At 43.1% G+C, this 24,704-nt stretch overlaps 1 protein-coding gene across 4 annotated transcripts in view; it reads left to right on the top strand.

Annotated features, from left to right (window-relative positions):
* The window catches only part of LOC135707146 (uncharacterized), a 291,025-nt gene that overhangs the window by 127,535 nt on the left and 138,786 nt on the right, over window positions 1-24,704 (top strand). For all 4 annotated transcript variants that reach the window (XM_065228873.1, XM_065228874.1, XM_065228875.1 and 1 more), the window contains one exon: window positions 3,160-3,895. In XM_065228873.1, the coding sequence (XP_065084945.1) occupies window positions 3,160-3,895 (736 nt within the window). The remainder of the gene's footprint in view (window positions 1-3,159; window positions 3,896-24,704) is intronic.

Genomic DNA, 24,704 nt, shown 5'->3' with positions numbered 1-24,704 from the left:
CGGGATGTTCTCACTACGCGGTGCTAGTTCCGAACTTCTGTCCACCAACGATAAGGTATTGATCCACTGAATAACTTCGCCGAAAAAAGCAACTTTCTAGATGACATTTCTTCAACAGTTTGGTTGTTGTACCGCTTGTAAAATCACAATTGAGTGTACCGTTCATAGGCTTCGAAAGCAGTCCAGGATTCTCGAAGTCAGTCAGTTTTATATTATCAGAGATTTAAAAAAGCTTGGAAGTGCTGAAAAAACACCAAGTTAAAAGTACACAATAAGCTGGAAATGCGAAGAAGAAGACTAATAAGAAGAGTGTTATTTGTAGGCCATGAATTAGCACAGAAAAAATTGATGTCAACAGCGCAATCGAAGTATCCAAAATTCAAATGTAGAAGCGTAACAAACGGAAATCTTGCAGAAATGATAAGTAAATTTACATCGATGTGCTCAATCCCATCCAATTGCAGTACAGTCGCTACCCAAATGCCATTTTTTTTCCTTTGGTTACAATTTAAATCACATCATATCCGCTTCCGTGGAGTCCATACTGTCTGCTGGATTGAAGCAAATCAACGATCTGGTGAATACGAATGGTAAGCTTCTTGACCTGGTTCTCGTCAGTGACTCCGATTGCATCGAGCTGTTTGAACCACCCTCTGTAATTATGAAAGTTGATTGTCACCACAAGCCGTTGGTTCTAAAAGTTGACTCCCGTTCGAGAGATCATCCGCTTCCGTACCCAGGATTGCCGCCTTGGATTGGGTACAAATACTTGACCAACCCACCATTGATGCCGCCGTCTCCGTATTCTACGACAACATCTATAAAGTATTCCAAGATATTTTTCCGGTGAAGACACGAAAATCTTGTTTGCAATTCCAACAACCTTGGTGGAATCCGCAATTGCGTAATCTGCGTAACCGTCTGCGTAAAACTCGAAAACGTTACATTTGTTCCCGGACCGCAGCAAACAAGTATACGGTGCAGCTAGTTGAAGCAGAGTATAATAGTTTGCAGGAAGCGTGAGTACGTCGACAACCTCCAGAGGGGTTTCAAGGAAAATCCATCGTCGTTCTGGTCTTTTATCAACTCTTGGAAAAGATCAGCTGGTATTCCCATGCATGTCACCTACGGTAGTAGAAGCTCCACCACCGACACCGCTTCTGCTGACCTTTTCGCTGACTTTTTCCGAAGTGTTTTCGAAAACGATCAAACTCCTCCACCGCAGCAATACATTGATCAGCTACCAAGATACGACATTCACCTGCAGCAGCTCATCTTCAATCAAGACGCTATTCTCAAAGCCCTTTGCTCAGTCAATCCATCGAAAGGTCCAGGCCCGGACCGTATTCCACCGTCTTTCGTCAAGAACTGTGCAGTATCGTTGGCCACTCTCGTTATGTATATTTTCAATCGATCGCTTAAGGATGGCGTTTTTCCGGATGCCTGGAAGATCGCCTCAATTACACCAATCTTCAAGTCCGGTAACATGCACAAAGTGGAAAATTACCGACCTATCTCGATCCTGAACTGCTTGGCCACAGTTCTCGAAAGTCTTCTGCATGAGAAGTTGTATCCAGCTGTTCAACCCATAATCTCAGAGTTTCAGCATGGATTTATGAAAAAGCGCTCGACAGTCTCTAACTTGATGACTTACACGAACACTCTTATAGGTAGCATCGAGAAGCGTCAGCAAGTGGACTCCGTTTACATCGACTTCTCTAAGGCTTTTGACAAAGTCCCTCACGACCTAGCCATTATGAAGCTAAACCGCCTTGGTCTTCCACCGTGGATCGTTTGTTGGTTGAAATCATACTTATCATCCAGGAAGGCTTTCGTTAAGGTACGTGATTCCAGATCCGAGGTATTCCATATACCATCGGGGGTTCCACAAGGGGGTCACCTAGGACCTCTCATTTTCGTTCTGTTTATTAACGAAGTGTGTGATATGTAAGTTCCTGTAAGTTGCTATATGCGGATGATCTTTAGCTGTACCGTGTGATCAAATCGATCGTGGATTGTTGCGCACTACAAGCTGATATTAAGCGATTGTCATCCTGGTGTCAGATGAATGGAATGCAAGCCAATGCTGCCAAATGCAAAGTGATTACCCTTAACCGCTCTCACTCTCCAATCATTTTTGATTACTCTATGAATCAATCGACGCTGGAAAGGGTTAATGCCATTAAGGATCTTGGGCTCATCTTGGACAGCAAACTACGGTTTAACGAGCACATATCCATGACAGTTGCAAAGGTCAACTCCATACTAGGATTTTTGGGCCGCAATACTGTACAATTCGACGACGTGCACGCCCTGAAAGCGCTGTACTGCTCTATGGTCCGCAGTGTTCTTGAATATGGAGTACAAATTTGGGCTCCATATCATGCTGTTCATGTACTGCGCATCGAGAGAATCCAGAAACAGTTTATAAAGTTTGCATTACGACGTCTGCCATGGACAAATCCAGATAGCTTACCTCCGTACGAGCATAGATGTGCGCTTATCGTACTGCAAACACTAACAAATCGCCGAGTCTTTCTCCAGAGGATGTTCATATTTGACTTAATTAGTAATCATATTAACTGCAGTTGTTTGCTCGGGAACATCAATTATCACACTCCAGCTCGCCGTCTCCGCAACTATTACTTTCTGTGGACTCCCGGACATCGTACTGCTTACGGCTATAACAATCCTCTCGATAGATGTTGCAGCATGTTTAATGATGTGTGTGATGTTTTTGATTTTAATATAAGTAGACCAGTTTTTAAGAATAGGATTAAGTCACTTTAAACAGTATGTATGGCTTAAATGTAAAAGATGATAATCATATAAATAAACAAATAAATAATATATATTTAAAATAAGGTCGGAGTTTTGCCCCATCGTAGTCTGTCTTCTGAAAAAAAAACTCTCTTGAAAATGACTGCAGTAAATAAAAATCTTCTCGAAATTTCAAATGTCTGACGTCATGCATAACTGCAAATGGTGTATGATTAAGTGTAAATGAGTCACTACGAGTTAAATTATAAACAATATATGCACCTTCTTGCTGCCATAATCAAGCTTAGACTGGTTCTTCAACCAACCACATTTCAACAACCGCCAGAGAAGTTCGATTCTAATGGTTTCCTTTTCTCGTTTCCTATTTCCTCTCGGCAGGTCCTATTCAAACTAGTCCAACGGTTGGCATCGCTGAGGAGCAATTCCAGCGCCGCCACTCCAGGCAAAGCGAAAAACTCCTCCAAGGGCAAGAAGAAACAGAAGCAGACCCAGCAGTGTAGTGGCAGTAGTGAAACCGAAACTGCCAAACGCCGCCCGTCCGGAAGTGAAGTACCGGACAAGAAGCCTCGTTGTGAAGATCCGGTCCGTGAAGACCGCCGCCGTCCATTCCATCGGAACTTGTACGACAGCTGCTACGACGGCAATGGTGGTAACGTTGGCGATAGTAACGAAGCCATTGTAGAAGCAGCACCGAAAAGTGGCAATTATCATGCTCAAATTGCACCACACCGGAAGTTCTGCCGGGACGAAGACGAAGAGTGCCGTGATTTTGACGTCGTCGTCGTCGTCGGTGGTGGTGGAGCCAATCCAGTTAGCATTGAGAAAATTGATTGCATAAGCTACGGCGCAAGTGAGTTGATTTTGCCATCGCCATTGTTGGTCGAGAGGCAGGGTGTGGGAAGTGATAGTGATCTAGTGCTTTGTGAGCCGGGTGGGTGTGACGAGATACTGCTCGTTGAGCAGCCACAACATCAGAAGCATGATGGTAATAATAATGGTATTGTGAACTCTGCTGCGCTGATTGACCAGCACCTAACGACGGAAGCAACCATGGGAGCCAACGTATCGCGGCATCACGAGAAAGGACTAACCGGTCGGCGGGCCCAATCAACTGGTGAGTACCGTGTTTCCTGTTTATCATGCCGTAACGATGAAGTTCAAGTTTTGATCCAATTTTCCCTCGACGGTTCCCGGAAATCCTCCCAGTCAAATCAAAAGTAGCAACACACCGTATCGAATCAAATCAGAACTTTTCCGGGGCCGAGCCGATTCGAAAGCAAATGGTCCAAACAGACCGAAGTGAGTTTGGGTGTTGGTGGTGGTGCGAGGGTCGGAAAAGTTTTTCAATTTTCACCATCTCACGCGTTCGAAATGTTGTTACAACCGTTCGCAGTCGGGAGGCTGGTGCTGGTACTTTCCTACGCATTCCGCTCAACTTCTCCACTTGATGCCGCAAAGTGTTTTTTTTTGCCATCGAGGTAGCCATTCTGTCTTTCAGTCAGTAGGGGGAGGAATTCAATTTTGAAGCTGTTGAAAAATTGATGACTTTCGTAATGAGCTGCCAACGGAGTGGGAAGGGCCGCAAATGTAATTTCTATGGGTAGTTGCTCGTTTTTGTTTGGTTGTGTTTTTTTTCCCGTCAGCAGTAAGCTATCAGGATCAGTGCTTGAAACAGAAGCTGCGTTTTTCATTTATTATTTAGTTTGGCAAACACGTAAAACAATCTTAAATTGTTAATATGGCGAACAAGACTGTGACTGGCTACACAGCAACAAAAATTGCAATATCGATCAACGTATAAGGTGTTCCAGAATGTCTGAACACGACACACCCCTGCTTGCTTCATGTGACGTTTAAACAGCTGATTATCACGCTGAATCAATGTTTACATTTCGACCAACTGTTTCTTGTATCGCATGTCTCGGTTCTTTTCATTCCCGTGACAATGCGAAGCATTTCTCCGGAAAAGCGATGTTTAAAACGACAGTCATTACTCCAAGGAGACGTTATCCTGATATAAAGTCAACAAGGTCCAATTCCTACCCAAGAAGATGAATCCCCCAACTGTCCCCAGGCCAGGTCAATCGAAACTTTTTGGGCCCTGACCAAAGCATATTTGCGGAAACATGTAAGGGCAGCGGATTCCGTTACAAAGTTTCCGAAAGACTGGGAAAAAGTATCCAACATTGTTGGAAAGGCATCTGTGCTGAAGCTAATGAGTAGCGTGAGATCAAAAATCCGCTCCTTGGCTTACGACTGATCGGATCTCGGATTTTCGACCTTTAACTGGAAGAGAATACTATAGAGAACATTAATGCGAAATAAAAATCGAATTTTCTGCAAACAGATTTACGTTATCGTTTTTTTAAATCGTACTTAGACATTCTGCGACACCCTATAATTCAAGCTGATGTGCGAAATATTCATGTAATTAAAAAAAAAGCAGATACAACAGAGCAGTTTCACGCCAAATGATGTTTCGGCAAAACTCAACCTTCTCCGATTTGTATGAAAGTTTGCATAACTGTTTGTTATGGGCAATGATTCACATGTATGCTACAATTCGTTCATTTTAGATCTTGTAAAAAATTAATGACTTATTTTAAAAAAAAATAAAAAATAGTATCACGGAAACGGCATTTCTGGGGTTGTAAAAATGACTTAATAAAAAATCATTTCTTATTGAAATACCAGTATTGGCATCCTATAAATCAATTTCGGCTAACTTCACCAAAAATCACGTTTTCAATTCTTTTAAATTGGGATTTAGAGAGGAAACTGTTAAAAGCTTGCTAAATATATATTCTTTCCGGAAAAATTCTAAACATAACATTCCTGGAAAATTAATTCTGTGAAGCACTATCAATAGCGGCGCCGGTGGTGCAGTGGTAAGCGTGATTACCTCTCACCCTAGCAGGCCTATGCCTACTTTGGACTCCGGAGGACGCTCCGGTCGAATAAAATTCACCGCCGCATATGCTCGTGGAGGTGTTTTCGAATGGAAGGTGTTGCGTACCATCTACGGTGGAGTGCAGATGGATGACGGAACGTGGAGGAGGCGAATGAACCACGAATTGCACCAGCGACTGGGAGAACTATCCATCGTCCACATTGCAAAAATTGGGCGACTACGGTGGGCTGGGCACGTCGCACGACGACCCAGTGAAAATGGTACTAGAAAGCGACCCAATAGGAACAAGAAGAAGAGGCGCGCAGCGGGCAAGGTGCATTGACCAAGTAGAAGGTGACCTGCGGACCCTTTGCAGACTACGAGACTGGTGAAGTGTGGCCATGGATCAAGTAGTGTGGAGATGACTTCTTCGGACAGCAGAGGACAACAAGGCCTTAGCCTGATTGGTAAGTAAGTATGGTTACTTGGGGATTTCAGTGCTATTCAATTGCATTTTGTTGAAAAGTACAATTTTATATTTGCCTCATTGCTGGGGGAGGGTTATACCCTAAAACCACCTTCGCTGCGTTAATCCATCAGATAGCTCCATTTTCTTCAAGATAATTTGAGGAAATTCACAAGAGCTGCAAGAAAATCCTGAAAACTTCAGACATGTTTAAAGATCTTTAGAAAAAGTCTGATCATCAGTGCTGTTCCATAGACATATGAAAAGTTTGGGGAACTATATGGAAGTTTCTAAAATTAAAAAAAAAATTGAGAACATCAGTGCCATTCGATTAACTTCAGAAAAAAATGCAGGAGCTTTACATTTTTTCCAAAAACAATGACCAGAAAACTGTAAATAATTTTGGGGTCCTCTGAACCTCAGAAAAATTGCGTGAACTTGAATAAAGTTCCAAAAGCTTCTGAAAAATTTAGAAAAACATTATATTAGTACCATCAACATCATGAAAATTGCCAGAACTTTCAAGAACCTCTACGAATTTCATAGAAATGCTAAAAATTTCAATGAAGTACCAATCCCTTCAGGGTAGTTCCGAGAACTTAAAGAACATCCAGAACTACATGAAAATTTTAAAATTTTAAGTTTAAAGACTACGATAGCTTCAGCTCAATGCCATAGATTCAGAAAAGTTTCGAGAACTTCTATGATCTATCCTGGACAAATTATTTTTATCTAGATAAAAAAAACAATCCTGCGGTTTTGACAGTTCGGATCACTGCACATTTAAATCGGCCGTTTACGATTTTCGGACATAGGTCGGAATTAAGTGTCATGCAAGTTTGTCGGTGGCTTCAGGACAGTTCCATTCACTTCAGGAAAAATGCGGGAAATTTAGTTAGGATCAGTTAAGTTTAAGAAAAGTTACGTGAACTTCGGCCAATTCTGTGATATTTAGGGTAATTCCACGAATATCAGGAAAATTATGGGTTCTTCAGGGAACGAGAATTTCAGGTTTATTTCGTGAACATAAGACCAATTCCATTAATTTCAGCAAAATAACGACAACCGTCAAAAAGTTCTAAAAATTAATGATAGTCAGAAGATTGAAATAGGCTGAACAACCAAACATAAACAATGGCTTTAAACATAAATTTCTCGAGAATCAAAAGACACCCACACAAACTAACAATACCATTCGATAAAGGAAGTTTTCTCTTTCAGATGTTGGTATTAGATTCTGTGGGTGTGTTTTGATTCTCGAGAAATTTGCGTTTAAAGTCATTGTTAACGTTTGGTTGTTCCGTCTATTTCAATTGTTGGTCTAGAAATATATTAGGTTTTACCAATACAAGCAAGCGTGTTAGTCGTCGCGGCAATAGCAAGCTGGATGGAGCCTCGGTCGCGAGTTTGAAATGAGCCGAGCGTAGCATTTTTCTGAGGAGAAGAATTCCTACTGCCAAAGTAAGAGTAAGCAGAATTGCGTTATTCGATTTGTTGGATCGTATCGTTTGAAGGAGATTCTTAAATTCCAGTGGATTTCGCGTTCTAAGTGCAAGTGTCTCTGCTTACGGGTCCACCCCTCCGTGTTTGGCCCTTCATACAGCGATATTGTGAATTCAGATCGGTAGCTGAAATTGATCTTGTTATTAAGTGGAGCTGCATACAAGACAAGATTTTCAAAGGGATGGTGGCTACCTAGGCGCCTAATACATAGGTGCCACAGTCGGAAGAAGTGCTAGTTTGTTTACTAAAATAAACCGCCCATTTTGTTATGGCAAGTTTTGCTATAAGAAATGCTCCTCGTGTTTATTAGCGAAATTCACATCAAAGATTGATTAATTGCGTAGGAAATCAGTTTGGCACGGCATTTGTAACCAGCATACACCTTCAGGTCGTATGAAACAGGTCAAAAACTGTCCAAATCCGCAGATAAAAAATTTTGTTTTGAATTTCTGTATGGCAAAATAGTGAACTTTTCGTGAACATTAACGGCAAAGAACTCACCAACACTGGGAGACCGTGAGTTCCTGCCCACCTGTCATAAAACCGTCTCGGGTGGCTACCTTCCATACATACATACAGTAGAATTCCTTTTGCCAAATCATTCCACTGAGCTTCAGAGTTTGTGAGCGAAGGGGGATCAAATGAGAGCGGAGTTTGCTGCCATTCGTGTTCATGTTTTCTATCACACACTCTTACTCAGACTTTGGGTGAACTCTGAGCTTTTTGCGTCGAACAAAAAAGTCATCCGGAGTCTCGAAAAGCGCACCTCACGTCAAACCATCATCTCGCTGAAGTTCACTCTCCCTCTCTTTCGAGGTGTTTTTGTTTACTTCTTTCATATTCCCGCTGCCACTCACTCACTGAGAGCTAAACTCGCAGGAAAAGAGTGTTTTAAAACCCCCAGTGAGTTTGAGGAGAGCTTTGCGACTGTATTGCATATTTTACAGCTGTCGTTTATACCGCATGTGTTTATTTGGCGTTGGTTGTAAGTGTGTGAGTGAAAAATAGCAGCCAACCAAAAAATACTGGCTTAGCAGCCCCTTGGTCAAAAGTGATATATCAAGGTTTGTATGTATGTAAGGTATGAAAAAATAAATACGCCATCCTAAGAGCCGTATGCACTGTAAAGAAAGTAGAATGGTCTGTGCCTAGGGGCACGAACGGAAACTTCATGTGGACGGAACAGTTGAGCCTTAAGTTCTTTTAATTGATCGATAATCTATAATCTTAACTCTTTCCGTTTTTGAATTGATGGCCTGAAAATGGCCAGTTGTTTTTCGAATAAACCGACATGAATGTCCATACAAATTACCATGACATTTCTGATCAAAGCACAGAACCGACATCTGCCGCCGTGTTCGCGGAAAATCTTTATCCTAGCCACGCACACGAGTACAACATTTATGAGTTGGTTCGTGTCTAATCTATTCCGGACAAACTATTTATCTAGATAAAAAGAATTCAATATTTTGGCAGATTCTCGGAGAGTTAAGTTTTAGTTGCATGTCGGTTTGTCGGTGGTGTCCTTTCGATCGTTTGGGACGGCTACCGTGTAGCTGATTTTAAAACATAGTGATTATTGATATCTGTAATTTTAAAAGTTTGTTTGTGACATTAAATTCTGAATGATATTACTACTTACCTATACCAGTAAGTATAGGCCGATAGTAAGAGAAAGAGGTGATGAATACTTTACATTTAATCCAGATCTTAGATCTTTTAATTATTCGAAAATATATTATCTTAACTCCTTCTGCATTTGAATTGGTGGCGCTGATTTATTGTTTTGTTTTCAAATGGTGGCCCTGAAAAGGACCGTTTGTTGTTTTTTTCCTGGTGTCAATCGAAAGGGTTGTTGGAGTTGGAGGGTACAGAGGCCTGCTGGGGTGAGAGGTAATCACGCTTACGACTACACCACCGGCGCCGCTGAAATAAAGTGGCCCTGAAAAAGGCCATTTGGAATCCAAGAGATTTACATGCTGATACTTTCGTGATGGCGTGCTTACACCATTGCACTGCGGTTGAAATTTTGCAGGTGATCAATTTTGTAGTCAGCCTAACGGAACGACTGCAATGGAACGTCCCAAAGATGGTGAATCTACTCAGAGAGCCTCCGATGACCGCGTCCTTCAGGGTCCTACCAAATTTGTCGTGACCATTTCCGTCGCAAATGAAACTGCCATTTTGGATCGAAGCGAACAAACTGGTGTTCTTGGGTACCTCCAGAGACAGCGTGCTCAGTTGGTTTTCCTGGCAGCAGCATTACGCAGGTGATCATTGTAGTCAAACTCAGCTGTGTAACGTTCGAAGGATGTCGTTGCCGTTGGTAGTGCTTCTCATTCCGATGTCCGCGTCCACTTTCTGGGTCTTTCAAATTAGTTGTGACGCCTGTCCCCACAGCTAATGGAATTGCAACTGATCACGTTCACTTTGACTTTGACTTAAATGATCTATATTTCTTGAATTTGTGTGGCTTACATGTATTACTTATCAAGTGACACAGACGCGTCTTTTCAACTTTAATTCCTTTGAAATTTCAATTATTATTAATTACAATTCCTAGTCCTATCAGGCCTGTTTTAAGAATGACCACCTTGGTGGGATTGGTTTGTTTTAAATTTGAAAAAGGAGACTACTTATAACTACTATTTACAGCTATAACTAACATATAACTACTATATACACCTAACCTACTATATGTATACAAATTGCTTATCAAAGCATGTTCTGATTAATTACATTTTTGTGTAAATTTAGTCTGAATTTCGTTAATTCTGTTACCTATTTTGGCAATGCCTGTCTCTTCGTGTAAATTTGTTATTCTAGTGTCGAAGGGACGATTAAGTACCATCCTCAGCACTCTATTCTGAGCGACCTGGATTTTGTTCCTGTGAGTCTGTTTGTTCACCCTTGAGAGGCGGGATCTACGGCAAATCAGCGAATACAGACACCTAACCAAGGCGAAACACTTGATTACGGTTTTCTCCACATGCGAGCGGAATAGGAGCTTTTCGTCAAACAACATCCCGAGATAGGTTACTTCGGCGGACCACTCAACCCTTGTGCCATCCATGATTACAGTACAAGATGGAGCAGGTTTCATTTTGGGCGATTGCCCATGGAGGAACATGATCGCTTGTGTTTTGGAGGCATTGATTTTGATTTTCCACGTGGTGGCATAATCAGCAAAGGCGTTAAGGCATCGTTGAAGTTTGTTCGTTATTTCGCGAGGCATCCTTCCTTTGACGGCTATTGCGGTGGCATCTGCGAACAGGAAAAACACGCAACCGTTTCCAAGGGGAGGAATGTCGGAAGTGTAAATGCTGTAAAGCAAAGGGCCCAGCAGACTGCCTTGCGGGACTCCTGCTGGGATGGAAAACGTGTCTGAAAGACAACCATTCAACGATACCTTAAACGACCTTTGCTGGAGGGGTGATTTTAACCAGATGTAATGGAAAGTTGAAGTTACAAAGCTTGTATACAAGCTCATTGTGCCAGACATTATCAAATGCTTTCTCAACGTCTAACAAGGCCATGGGTGTGGACTTGGATACAGCTTTGTTACTTCGGATGTTATTCATCACCTGCACTAGCTGGTGACTGGTGGAGTGCCCCTTTCTGAACCCAAACTGTTCCGGAAGGAGAATGTTATTTTCCTCGACAAACTTGAGCAAACGATTGAGAATGAGTTTCTCGAACAATTTGCTCAGCGCTGAAAGGAGGCTGATTGGTCTGTAGCTTGAAGGCAATGTTGGGTCCTTCCCGGGTTTGCGGATAGGTATGATTTTCGCTGTCTTCCAGATACTTGGAAAGTAAGGCAGTTCCAAGCATCTGTTGAAGACAGCAGCCAGCAGAGAGTGAACCTTCATTCTGAGATTTTTCAACACTAGGTTGAATATTCCGTCAAACCCGGGGGCCTTCATGTTTTTGGTGCATTTCAGCGTTGAGCAAATCTGTTCCACTGTGATTCTATCCTCCGGAGGGATGGCACGCATTGCTCAACCTGAACTTCGAGCGGACTTTGGATGTTGGAGCCAAGCAAGTGCGATTTGGCAATATGCTCACCAATCGCATTTGCTTTCTCCTGAGGGGTGATTATGAGCCGATCGTCATCATTTTCATCTTTGAGTGGTAGAATGGGTTTAGGGTGCGTCTTTAAGACCTTGGCAACTTTCCAGAATGGTCTGGAGCGGTCGTCCAGATTCTGGACAAGCCGCCCGAAACTTTCGTTTCAGAGTGAGACCATTCTGGAAGCAATCTCCTTGTTCAGATTGGCCATTCCACGTTTCCTCGCTAGATCTCCAGTCCTCTGAAACTGGCGTCTACGAACATTTCTCAGGCGAATTAAGAGTTGGGTGTGGGAATCAATGGCAATAAACTTACCCCTCACATGAATTCGTCGGACGCACGCCTCGTCAGCCACGGTTATGGCTTGGTGGAGTCCTTCTAACGCTCGGTCGATGTCCTCCACGGAGTCAAGCGGCGGGTTGTCGATGATGTGCCTGTCTACCACGAGTCCAAACTGGGCCCAGTTTACGCGATGGTAGTCCTTGCGCAGGCTTGGAGCAGGAGCTACGTTCTATCCCAGTTCAGCCACCACCGGTTGATGGTCGGAGCTGAGTTCGTTTAAGGCTACCGGCTTGGATAAGCTGGTATTTGAAAGAAACAGGTCTAGCGTCGATGGGTTGCCTGCCGGTGAGATGAATGTTGGCTCGTCCGAGAACCAAATGGAGTACAGCCCATGCTGCGAATGGTCGAACAGCAGACGACCGTTCTGGTCCTGCTGGTAGTTCCACCAGGCCTTATGGCGAGCATTCACATCTCCTCCAACAAAGAAGCGGGAACAGGTACGGGTGATGATGGACAGGTCTTTCTTGAATTTAGCCGCTAGTCCGCTGCTGGCGGCACTCTGTCGAGGGCAGTAGACGGCGATGAACTGGACGTATCCAGTCGACGACTCCACCTCCACACCAAGGGCCTCGTTGATAGAGGTGCGGATATGGGACAGAGTGTGGTATTTTATTCCTTTCTTGACGACGACCGCAACACCACCCCCCTGGAGCTGGTGCAATCAAGCCGAATAATGTTGTGGTCAGGCAACCAAAAGCTGTCACCGGACTTTAGATGGGTCTCGGTTAGAAGGCCCACGTCGATGCTGTGCTTGCGGAGGAAGTCGGCAAGCTCAATCTCTTTTGCTCTTACAGAGCAAGCATTCCAGGTGACGATAGTTAGCGGTTTAGACGCCATACTGGATGATGAACTTACCGAGTACCTCGATCTGTTCGGGCTTATTGCGGCACTTACGAAGAGCACCGGACATGTTGACGAAAAATTTTCATCAGTTCATCCGCTGAGAACAGATCGGGGTTGTTGTTTTGCGCTGTTGGTTGTCCCTAGAATCCAGGGGGATGGAGAGTTTTGGCCATCAGAATAACCGGAAGCTTCTTGAGGGGGGCGGGTTGCACCCGCGAATTCGTTTGCCTTTGCTGGGGAGCACGAAGAGGCGGAAAATCCTCCGTCCTGAATGCTGGGGTTTTGTCCTTCTTGCGTCCTGGTTGATTGTTGCTTGACGCCTGCTTTCGGATGCGTTTAAAGTCCTCGCGTTTGGAGCACTGTCTGTCGGAACCCTGATGTGCACCACCACAGTTAGCGCATTTTATCGCCACGGCTCCATCCGCAGTTGGAAGTGGCGTGTTCTTGAGCGCAGTTGCTGCAGCGTGGCTTGATGTTGCAGTTGCGGGTACCGTGTCCAAAATTGAGGCACCTCTGACACTGCGTTACGTCACGATGGCCGCCACGGTATGGCTCCCACCGTACGATGATGGAGTAGATCGATCGGATGGCTTGTAGCGCATTGAGCGTCACCGTCACTTTCTGGAAGTGCACCAGGAAAAGACAATCCGGGTACGTCTTCACGTTTTCGTCTCTCCTTGTCATTCGGAAGACAGCGATTTGGGCAAGCTTGTACCGGTTGATTTCAGCTTCGACCATCTTGGAGTCGAAGTTTGGTAGACCCCTGATGACTACCTTGAAGGGCTTCTCACCGGGGATGTCGTGCGTGAAGGATTCCGCCTTGGTATCCTTCAGATAAGAAAACGATTTGGCAAGCGTTTTTATTACCGCTGCTTTTCTTACCCTTTCAACCTTCATAAAACTTTTGTCCGGGAAGCTGCCCATAATACATCTTCAAGTACGTTTCATCGCCCATGAGGATGTATCCTTCGTACTTTGTGACCTCATTGTACATCTTCCGGGCAAGTCTTTTGGCCAATAGATTCTGCTTCAGTGTCCTGTTTGGTTGCTTACTGGCCGGGAAAGATCGAAATCCTTCTCGCTGACGAATCCTTCTGACATTGGCATTGGCTGGCATTTAATTGCTTGGCGATATTATAATCCGACAGCCCTGGGTTTGCCGTAATCTTTCTCAACACCTTCAAATGCAGCTTGCTATGATCCTGCCGATCGATAGTATGCCGCGCACGGAAGTGTTTGAGAACACTGCACACGGTCGTTTTAGCCAATTTCAACGACTTTGCGATTTTTGAACCTGACCACTAGACTGATGCAAAATTTGACTTTTTCGCTCCACAGTGCTTAAATGGTTTCAAATCGGGTCCTGATTAGCCTCCAAAAGTTACAACTCATTTGGTTAGAAACAGACTTCGCACAAGCCATTTGAAGTTTACATGTAAATTACTATGGGAAATCTCAACTTTTTGCTCATTGCCTTCTATGCTTTTTCCATATTGAGCTGCGAAACTGTTCGATAGCCATTCTTATAGAAAATTTTCTCAGCTACAACTTTTCTGCTTGACATTTCTATGTAAAACGAGACAGGAAAAAGTTATTAATTATTTAAGAGATTGGTAAACTTATGACATGATCATGCAGCTGCTCTGTAGGCAACACTGTATTTTGCAGTGTGACATAGTAGCCATGATTTTTGTGTCCTATTCAACGCCCCAAAAACACCAATGTTGCCTGCTGAGCAGTTGATTGAGCATGATGATAAGACATCAGCGCATTGACAACTTTCAATCCTTGCATTTAATCAAAAAGTGGTCTTGATCAAAGTTGTAGCTGGGAAAATTTCCTACAAGTACAGTTGAAAACTTTTGAAGCAGACTGATATGGTGAATTATTAGCTATACATGAACAAAAATTTTGGTTTTACCATAGTAATTCCCATACAAACTTCAAATGGTTTGTGCCATCTCAGTTTCTCACCAAATGGGTTCAAATTTTGAGAGGTTAGTCAGGATCCGATTTGGAATCGTTTAAGTGTTGTGGAGCAAAAATTTCAAATTTTGCATCACTCTACTGACCACGTCGGATTTTCCAAGTGGGTGTCCAAAATTAATTTTCGGTTCGCGGCTTCCATCAAGTATAAGTTCTTTTAAACAAAATATATCGGGACGAACTTTTCAGCACTGAAAGAGGAAACATTTCAAAACACAATGCTGTCAAAACATTCCAGATTTGACGACTAGGAGCTCTGCAGAAAAATAAACAGTGCGTCCAGTTTTAAATGACTCAAGCTTTATTGTTTTTGAAAATGGTGTCTTCGTAATTTTCCAATTACCAAATTCCCCTGTTCGGGTGGGATGGTGAGGGGAATGAATTGTTTACAGCTTTTTCAAGTTTTAAGATTAGCCGGCGCCGGTGGTGTAGTGGTAAGCGTGACTGCTTTCTAATACCCCGATGGGTCTGGGTTCAATCCCAGCCGAGGTCGGTGGGATTTTTCTGAGGCATAAAAATCTCTAGTCACGTCATCCTTAGGAAGGGAAGTAAAGCCGTTGGTCCAGGCCAATGTGTGTTTAATGGGTGCGATATCCTACGCAGGTGTGGAAGCTGCCTTCCTGCACATTCGATTGCCGTCAATGGATGGCAATCGATGTCCGTCGGTGATTGGCACTAGATTGCGGAACAGAGACCGACGTTAAATAAAGGAAAGAAAAAAGTTTTAAGATTAATTTTCGGTCTAAAATATTAAAGGAGTTTTGTGTAGATATAAGTCTTATTTTTTTTATTTGACGTCGGTCTCGTTTCAGCAATCCTGTGCCAATCACCGGCGGACAGTGAAAAAATTATCACTTTTTATTGGTACATTTTCAAAAAAAGAAATTACACGATAGTGTAGGTAGTTCTAACTCCAAACTGTTGTTAAGAAGTAGACCCACCCGTTGCTATCAGATAGTAGTTTGGGATTAACCACTACCTCTTAGATGGCGAAAGTGTCTTTTTCCAACAGATGAAACTCTCCTGGCCACGTCCTTGCAACTGGTACACGGATAGAAATCCCCTTATAGCGTTTGGCAATTTTCTATAGCTGATTATTCATAAAATGTATGATTCAACTAATGAGCCAACGCCTTGTAAAAACTTAATGAAGATCATGTGTCAAATGAAATGTATAAATGGTCACACATACCGTTTATGCATTCTTATAGGACCTATGAGGGTTGTCTAATGGAATATATAAGGCTGATGTTTTGGCAAAAATGTATAAATGAAATGGGATGGGAAAGAAATGTTAGTCCGACATTTATTCAAGAAAGATGCAGAGAACTCTACGACCTCTCATAAATGGGAACCAAGAAAAGTTATCTGTAGTTAAAATCAAAAATACAAATATAAACAATGGTTTATGGTGCAAAATTAAGCTTACATTTGCAATTTCAATTTTGTCGAGTTTTTTTTTTTTTCATTGTACATGGTTCTCAATACTTCGTCCTTTGTAGGCAACTTAATCAGAAAATTACTTTTCAATGTACAAATTAAAAAAACACATCTTCAAATAGAGACCCTCCCTCCCAAAACATAACCCAATCCCTGTTTGATATTAAATCCCTATAACTATATAATAAAAGAGCATTTTTGACAGGTTGTGTGGTTTAATATTTTTGACCAGCTAGAATGGAAAAATACCCCACTGTGCGACGGGCGAGCGAAAAAGCTCAAATGCTCCGTAAGCTTCTTTTCTCTTTCTTTTGCTTCACTTCAAACCCACCGACAAAACATTAGAATCTAATTCAACTTTCATGAATTACATCCTTAAGCCCTCTGTCATCCGCTTTAATTCGGATTTAAAAAAATGACAATTCCCCTCACAGCCGCACACACGTGCTCCCGCTGCTCACATTTTCCGATTCTCATTAAATGGTAACAGAAACAAACAGCTCTCGAGCGCTTTAATTAAAATTCGCTGCACTCAGCTCTGTCTCCATTTCGTTCGTTCGATGCCATCCAAAGAATTGCGAGAAAATAAAAACCTATCACACTTCCCTTCCAGGGAGGATGTTGGGAAGCTCTGGAAATTGGCGGGCACCATCGCTGTCGCGCGTGTCTCCCGATTTCCCACTCTCGTACCTACACGTACCGAACTTTGGCCAAATTTGTCTTGAAAATAATTTAATTACGAGTCAGGTGAGGTTGCGCGCCGTGTAATTAATATCTGCTTATACCCGCGTCTCGCCGGCGAGCTGGGCGTGTGTTGTATTCTTATGGCGCTCTTCCAAGGATAACGATATTAGCGCTCATTGTGCTCGCGCTTCGTTCGAGCGCTCAGGCTGATACACAATACCCATAGATAATGAGCTCTCTGTGTGGTGCCAGGGCTTTGTTGGAAAAACGCCGACATCCTTTTACCACCCGAAGCCTTGAAATCGAATTTAGCTGAATCTCGTTTTTGCTTGAATCGCCGGAAACGATGCCTTCGGGAGTCGTAAACTACGAATAATCGTTTTGAATTGAAATTAAAGGATTAATGAGAAAGTGTAGGTACGAATGTGACTAGCCGAGCGAGTAGCGACACAAGTTGGTGGGTTGGATTCGGTTCAGTTGCGATGCGATTTAGTGAAGCGTTTCCTTTGTGTGGGGTGGATTATTGGGAGAACGCAAGCATGAAAATAGGATCCATTTAACTTGAAGATTTCAGATCCGACTCAATTGAAGTTCAAGAAAGCCTAGCGCCACAGGTGAGGGATTTAACGACCATTGCTTTTCCACCTGTCAATCAGTTTCCGCGTAGAATGGAAGAAGTCCTAAAGTGTGGCTGAAGATTAAAGAATGAAGCTGCCCACATTTTATTCCATGAGGGGAAAATTTAGGTCCCAGGGTTAACCTTTTGCTCATCGACAATTCAATCCATTCATTCTGTCGTTCATTGAATCGACTTGGGTCGTCGTAGGTAATTCCATTGTAAAGGATTTCTCGGTTCCTGGATCGGTATCCGATCAGTGGCGCCGTAATTTTACATTTTATCATTTTACTCATATTTTATAGCTAATGTTAGAGCATCTTGTTTTAACTAGCTTTGGTAGTATGACTCGCGGAAGTTCAGATGTTTGGTTCAGTGGGTTCTTTTTTTTCCTCTGTTCGGGACCTAACACCACTGTGACTATTGGTACTCCATCACTATTGAGAAATGATGAAATATTCGATTTTTTTTACAGTTGTCATTCTTGCATTTATCGCAAGGATCCGACTCTAATTGAAAGGTTCCGCTATTTATACCCTTCGGAGTGTTGAAACACCCTCCAAAGGCGTGCCCCTTTGTCAGGCAAAATTGGATTCCTTAGCAACAAAATTAAAGAATGACACCGATAGTGACCATGCATCAGAACCCTAGTCTTAACCACTTCAAACTAGAGAACATCGAATAGAATATTAGGAATCACATAGATGAAGACTAACTAACTCATTTTTTCCTTGTTTCAAGATCATCCTCGGTGGACAAAGCCCAACAAGGCATAAAAAGTAACAAGGACTAAGATGTGTTCCTTGGATTACTGAAAAATCCTGTTCCCCTAGTTTGAAGTAGTCAGAACTAGGAATCGATGGTAGATCGTACATCCCGTAACGTACCACGAAAAGGTGATCTACCCACGTTACGGGGCCAGTGGGTTCTTAAGGGAAACAAATTTAAAGAGGTGATCTCACGCTGAAGGAGACCAAGACGGACTCCTCTCAGTACTGATAACCCTAAATATGATCGGACCCGGAAGTTGAATTGGATACAGTGGGTTCTTATAATCCAATTCAACTTCTGAGTCCGATCATATTTAGGGATGTCAGTACTGAGAGGTGTCCGTATTGGTCTCCTTCAGCGTGAGATCACTTGTTTTTGTCATTTGTTTCCCTTAAAAGTCTAGAATAACCTAAAAATGTTAAAGCGACTATAACAGAGAAATAATTTTGTATTCAAGGTCGTGATAATATAATTTTAACACATGCGAAGCAAATTCCACGTATCGTCTCTAATATGCAGCAATTCCATGAGAAAAACACCACCGAAAAAAATCCACTTTCCACTCGAACCTTGTATATTTGTTCCATAGAGACTAAGAGCAGAAGGTCCCGATGAAACGTGCTCAACTTTTTGGCTCAGTTCTGGTACTATCTTCGGTCCCAAGCTAATCGATGCACCCCTCGAAACATAGGAAAATCCACGAACCCATTATAAATAGAGGAACTCAAATTAAATTTAATTTTCTTTTATTCATCGTTAAGCTCATTATTGATTGCATTAGTCAAGGGGTAGATCATTCCGTACACCAATCTTGGGTCATCTTTTTTGTCAGTGTGCTGCAAGTGTGGTGATTGTGCCGATTGATTATTTGTAAAATACCCGTCCCGGCAATCCGGTATTTCTGACACCTTGAATGTTTTAGTTTGAAATCGCAAGGATAAATCGGATTGAGGATGACGCGGGAAGTGGCGAGTGTGCGAATTATAGTATAAGCGGCGCCGGTGGTGTAGTGGTAAGCGTGATTACCTCTCACCCCAGCAGGCCTGGGTTCAATCCCAGTCGGCGCCGCCGAGATGTCCTGAGGCATAACATCTCTGATCACGCCTTCCTTCGGATGGGAAGTAAAGCCGTTGGTCCCCGGTTCATGAGTTGATGGGTCGATAGGTAGGGTCCAGGTGTGGGAGCTGCCTTCCTGGCGTCGGTAGCATTGGTGCTCAGCACGGAAAACAAGATCGACGGAAAACAAAAACAAAGAAAAAAAAAAAAAATTATAGTATACAAAAGTGTAGTGAGCATCGCGGAATTGCATTTGCCGCACAACCGTTAGAGAAAGGAAGCAGTCATTTCCGGCCGAGTCCGGCAGATGAGCTGTTCATCTTTAGCCAACAAATTTCATCGCATCACGCCACTGCAACATCAAGGTCATCGAGTTCACCAGCGGGCGAGCCAGTCGGTGCTTTGTTGCAAACACTCGAGGGAAACAATAGAACGATCATCACCATCATCCTTACATCAGTAGATCATCGTCATCAGCCACACTCCGTGCGCTTGTGTGGAGAGTTAAGTAACAAACGGTTATCTTCCGTTCTCCGCAACCTGATTAATCTCCATATAGCGTTGATTAACTTTTCTGACACCTTTTTGTTTTTTTCCTGAAAGAGTTTTCATTTTCTTTTTCTTTTTCTTTTTCACTTGCGATTTTTTTTTTGCAATCTGATTAATCTCCTTATAGTGTTGATAAACTTTCCTGGCGCATTTTTTTTTTTGCTTTGTTGGATTAAGTATTATTTTTACCGTTATATTTTCTGGATAAGTTTTTTTTTTCTTTTATTTTTTTAAATTATAATTATTTTATTTTTTTTATTTTTTGTTTTCTTTACGCATTTTTTTTTTATGTCGAAATCTGTTGCGGAGGTACTTAAGACCCTGCAATGGATGAATCCAATGAGGGCGGGGGTATTTCGCTAGCAGATTGAGTCTGTTAAATCTCCATCACTCGAAAATCTGCTTCTCACTGAAGAGAAAATGGATACCTCAGGGGACTCTACTTCGGACCCCAAAACGAGCACTGGAGCTTACCCAAAAGTGATGTCTAAACAACAGCCTCCTGCACTCCCTGCCTCCCCCCCTTCTCCACCATCGCCCCCTCGTCCACCTATTCCCTCTACTCCAACCTTTCCCTTGAAAATTTCTGCGACCCCCGCCATAAAGCTTACCCAAGCGGCTCAAAAGGTCCGTGGGTTGTTTTTTTCCGGCCCAAACAAAAACTTTTGAATATTTCTCGGGTTTCGAAGGATCTGACAAAACATTTTTCGGCCGTAACCGATATCTTAAAGGTGACGCCAAACAAACTGCGCGTTACCGTTGATGACCCGAAGCAGGCAAACCGGATTGTTGCCTATGAGCTTTTTACGATGGAATATCGAGTCTACATCCCCAGTTGCGACGTAGAAATCGAAGGAGTGGTCACCGAAGTGAGTCTAACTTGCGAAGATTTCCTTCATGCCGAATCCTTCGGTATTTTTAAAAATCGTGCCCTTCCGAAAGTGAAGATTCTGGATTGCATACAAATGCAATCAGTGTCTCTCATTGGCACGAAAAAAAAACGTACTATCTGTCAGACTCGTTCCGTGTAACCTTGTCAGGATCGGCGCTACCTGACTACGTCGTAATTGGGAAGGTTCGACTGCCTGTACGCTTGTTTGTACCGCGGGTAATGAACTGCTCAAAATGCAAGCAACTTGGTCACACCGCTGACTTCTGCTCCAACAAACCGAGCTGCGATCAATGTGGCGAGCTGCATGCAGATGGTCCTTGCCGGGCTACCCCAAAATGTGTTTACTGCAAGGATACTCTGCATGCTTTGGTTGATTGCCCGAAGTACAAACAGCAGGGAGAAAAAGCTCGCTCCAAGAGGTCACTTGCAGAACTCTTAAAAAAACACCGCTTCATCTTCCCAAACCACCCCAAAAACCAAAAACACATACTCCATTTTGCCAGATGATGATCAGGGCTCTGACTCAGAGGTTGGTGAAGCGATTTAAAAATAAACGTCACTCAGAATCCCCATAAGGCCTCTCGTATGGGCTCCCAACCTACCTTGATAAATTTAAGAGGTAGCGGAAATGTACCGAAACCACCACCACCAGGATTTAATCTTGTAATTTTAACTAGGCCTTTCCGCCACTTCCGGGATCATCTATAACCCCAGATATCCCAGTTTTTCAGCCAGAAAAACAGCTGAATAATCAGCAAGAACATGATGCCATGTTCACGTTTTCTGGAATTGTGGAGATAATCTTCAATATATTCAACGTCTCTGACTCAACTAGGAACATTATTAATTGAGTGCTTCCATTGTGAAAACTCATTTGAAGCAACTAGCTTCTAGGTGGTCCTTCCTTGCATCGATCATATCCTTTGATGGATAATTTTCCGAATGAGGTCGGGCATATGATCTCTGTTTTTCAGTGGAACTGTAGAAGTCTTATACCGAAACTTGACACATTCAAATGTTTAGTTCACAACTCACTTTGTGATGCATTTGCTCTTTGTGAAACATGGCTTTCTTCAGACACCGATCTCCCTTTCCACAATTTTAACATTATGCGCCTTGATCGAGCAGATTCGTATGGAGTGGTGCTTCTCGGGAATAATAAGCTCCATTCCTTTCATAGAATCGATCTGCCATCCGTGACAGGCATTGAAGTTGTCGCATGTCAGGTAAATATTCGAGGTAAAAGCCTCAGTATTGCCTCAGTATATCTTCCTCCAAGAACTGCGATTTCTCGCCAAGGTCTCTCAGATATCTGCTCAGCTTTATCTGAGCCTCGGTTGATCTTAGGAGATTTTAACTCACACGGTACAGGCTGGGGGGAACTGTACGATGACAACCGCTCAACCCTGATATACGACCTTTGCGATAACTTCAATATGACAATTCTAAACACTGGGGAAGTAACACGAGTGGCCAAACCTCCAGTAAGAGAAAGTAGATTAGACCTCTCCCTCAGTTCGAGTTCACTATCGTTGGATTGCTCGTGGAAAGCAATTCAAGATCCCTACGGTAGTGACCACTTGCCAATCAAAATTTCTATTACCAATGGTTCATATTCCACTCGCTCGGTTGACATCGCGTACGACCTCACGAAAAACATAGACTGGCAAAAATTTGCGTCCGCGGTTCTCGGTGGTACTGATTCGGTTGAGATACTCCCTCCGCTGGATGAGTACTCCTTTTTATCGCGACTTATCGTTGACTGCGCTCTTCAAGCACAGACGAAACGCATTCCGGGTGATTTCGTTCGCAAACGACCTCTCACTCCGTGGTGGGATAAGGATTGCACCGACGCGAACAGCGAGAAGTCCGCCGCGTTTAAACGCTTCCGCAAACACGGTAAGGTCGAGGATTTCGAGCGGTACACCGACCTCGAGAAAACTTTTAAGAGCTTGATTAAAGCCAAAAAACGCACTTACTGGCGTCGGTTCGTCGATGGTTTGTCACGAGAGACTTCCATGAGAACGCTCTGGAATGTCGGCAGGACAGTTGGATATTCAGCTTCGCGCGGAAAGTATGCCCGGATTCGGTGCCGGTTCAAACCAACGTTCGTGATCCGTCGTCAATAACGTCCGTCGGGTAATAACGAAATAGATTCCCCGTTTTCGATGGTGGAATTTTCACTTGCTCTCCTCTCATGTAACAACTCAGCTCCAGGAATGGATAGAATCAATTTCAACTTGCTCAAAAATCTCCCAGACTCGCGAAGAGACGCTTGTTGAACTTATTCAATCATTTTCTGGAGCACAACATTTTTCCGGATGACTGGAGGCAAGAAGAGTTATCGCCATTCGAAAACCCGGTAAACCCGCGTCGGATTATAACTCGTACCGTCCCATCGCGATGCTGTCCTGTATACGGAAATTGTTGGAGAAAATGATTCTTTTTCGTCTAGACAAATGGGTCGAGTCGAATGGTTTACTTTCAGATACGCAATTTGGATTTCGGAGAGGCAAAGGAACGAGCGACTGTCTTGCGTTGCTTACAACTGAAATTCAACTGGCCTATGCGCAAAAGCAGCTAATAGGTTCAGTTTTCTTGGAGATAAAGGGGGCTTTTGATTCTGTTTGTATCGATGTCCTGTCGCATAAGCTCCACGATACTGAGCTTTCACCAAATATGAACCACTATTTGAGCAACTTGTTGTCTGAGAAATATATGAGCTTCTCTCATGGAAACTCGACAACTTCACGAATTAGTTACATGAGTCTCCCCCAGGGCTCATGTGTTAAGCCCCCTTCTTTATAATTTCTATGTAAAAGACATTGATGGTTGCCTTGATGAAAATTGCTCGCTAAGGCAGCTTGCAGATGACGGGGTTGTGTCCGTTATAGGGCCAAGTGCACCGGACCTGCAAGGACCATTGCAAGATACCTTAGACAATTTGTCTACTTGGGCTATGAAGCTGGGTATCGAATTCTCTCCGGAGAAAACTGAGTTGGTTGTTTTTTCTAGGAAGCATCATCCTGCACAGTTACAGCTTCAACTAAAGGGTAGAACAATCACTCAAAGTATATCTTTCAAGTATTTAGGTGTCTGGTTCGATTATAAATGCACATGGGGAAAACGTATTGCGTATCTGAAACAAAAATGCCAGCAAAGGATTAATTTTCTTCGTACAATAACCGCAACTTGGTGGGGAGCACACCTGGAAGATCTGATCAGGTTGTACCGAACAACCATCCTTTCGGTTTTAGAGTACGGCAGCTTTTGCTTCCAATCCACAGCAAAAACACACATCCTTTAGCTGCAACGGATTCAATACCGTTGCCTTCGTATTGCGCTAGGCTGTATGCACTCGACTCATACGATGAGCCTCGAAGTACTAGCGGGTGTTCTCCCACTGACAGATCGTTTCGCTGAGCTGTCTTTCCGGTTTCTCGTCCGTTGTGAAGTATTGAATCCTTTGGTAATGGAACACTTTGAGAAGCTGCTCGACCGAAATCCTCAAACAAGATTCATGAGTTTGTACTATGAGTACTTGACGCTGGAGGTTGGTCCTTCTTCATTAATCTCCAATCGTGATTGCTTTCAAGCCTTCTATTGTTCCTCTGTAAATTTTGATCTGACCATGATGCAAGAAATCCATGGAATACCAGATCACCATCGGTCGATGGTTGTTTCCTCAATTTTTGCAATCAAGTACCACCATGTAAGTAACGATAAAAGATTTTTCACAGATGGGTCAACCATAAATGCTTCCACTGGATTTGGTGTATTTAATCAATTTCATAGCGCCTCCTTTAAACTGCAGAAA

This window comes from Ochlerotatus camptorhynchus, unplaced genomic scaffold (genome assembly GCF_037179485.1).
Source record: "Ochlerotatus camptorhynchus isolate MF236.1 unplaced genomic scaffold, CSIRO-AGI_Acam_v1.1 ptg000304l, whole genome shotgun sequence".
Lineage (NCBI taxonomy): Eukaryota > Metazoa > Arthropoda > Insecta > Diptera > Culicidae > Ochlerotatus > Ochlerotatus camptorhynchus.
Note: the sequence above shows the minus strand (reverse complement) of the source record. Positions and strands in the feature narration are given on the sequence as shown.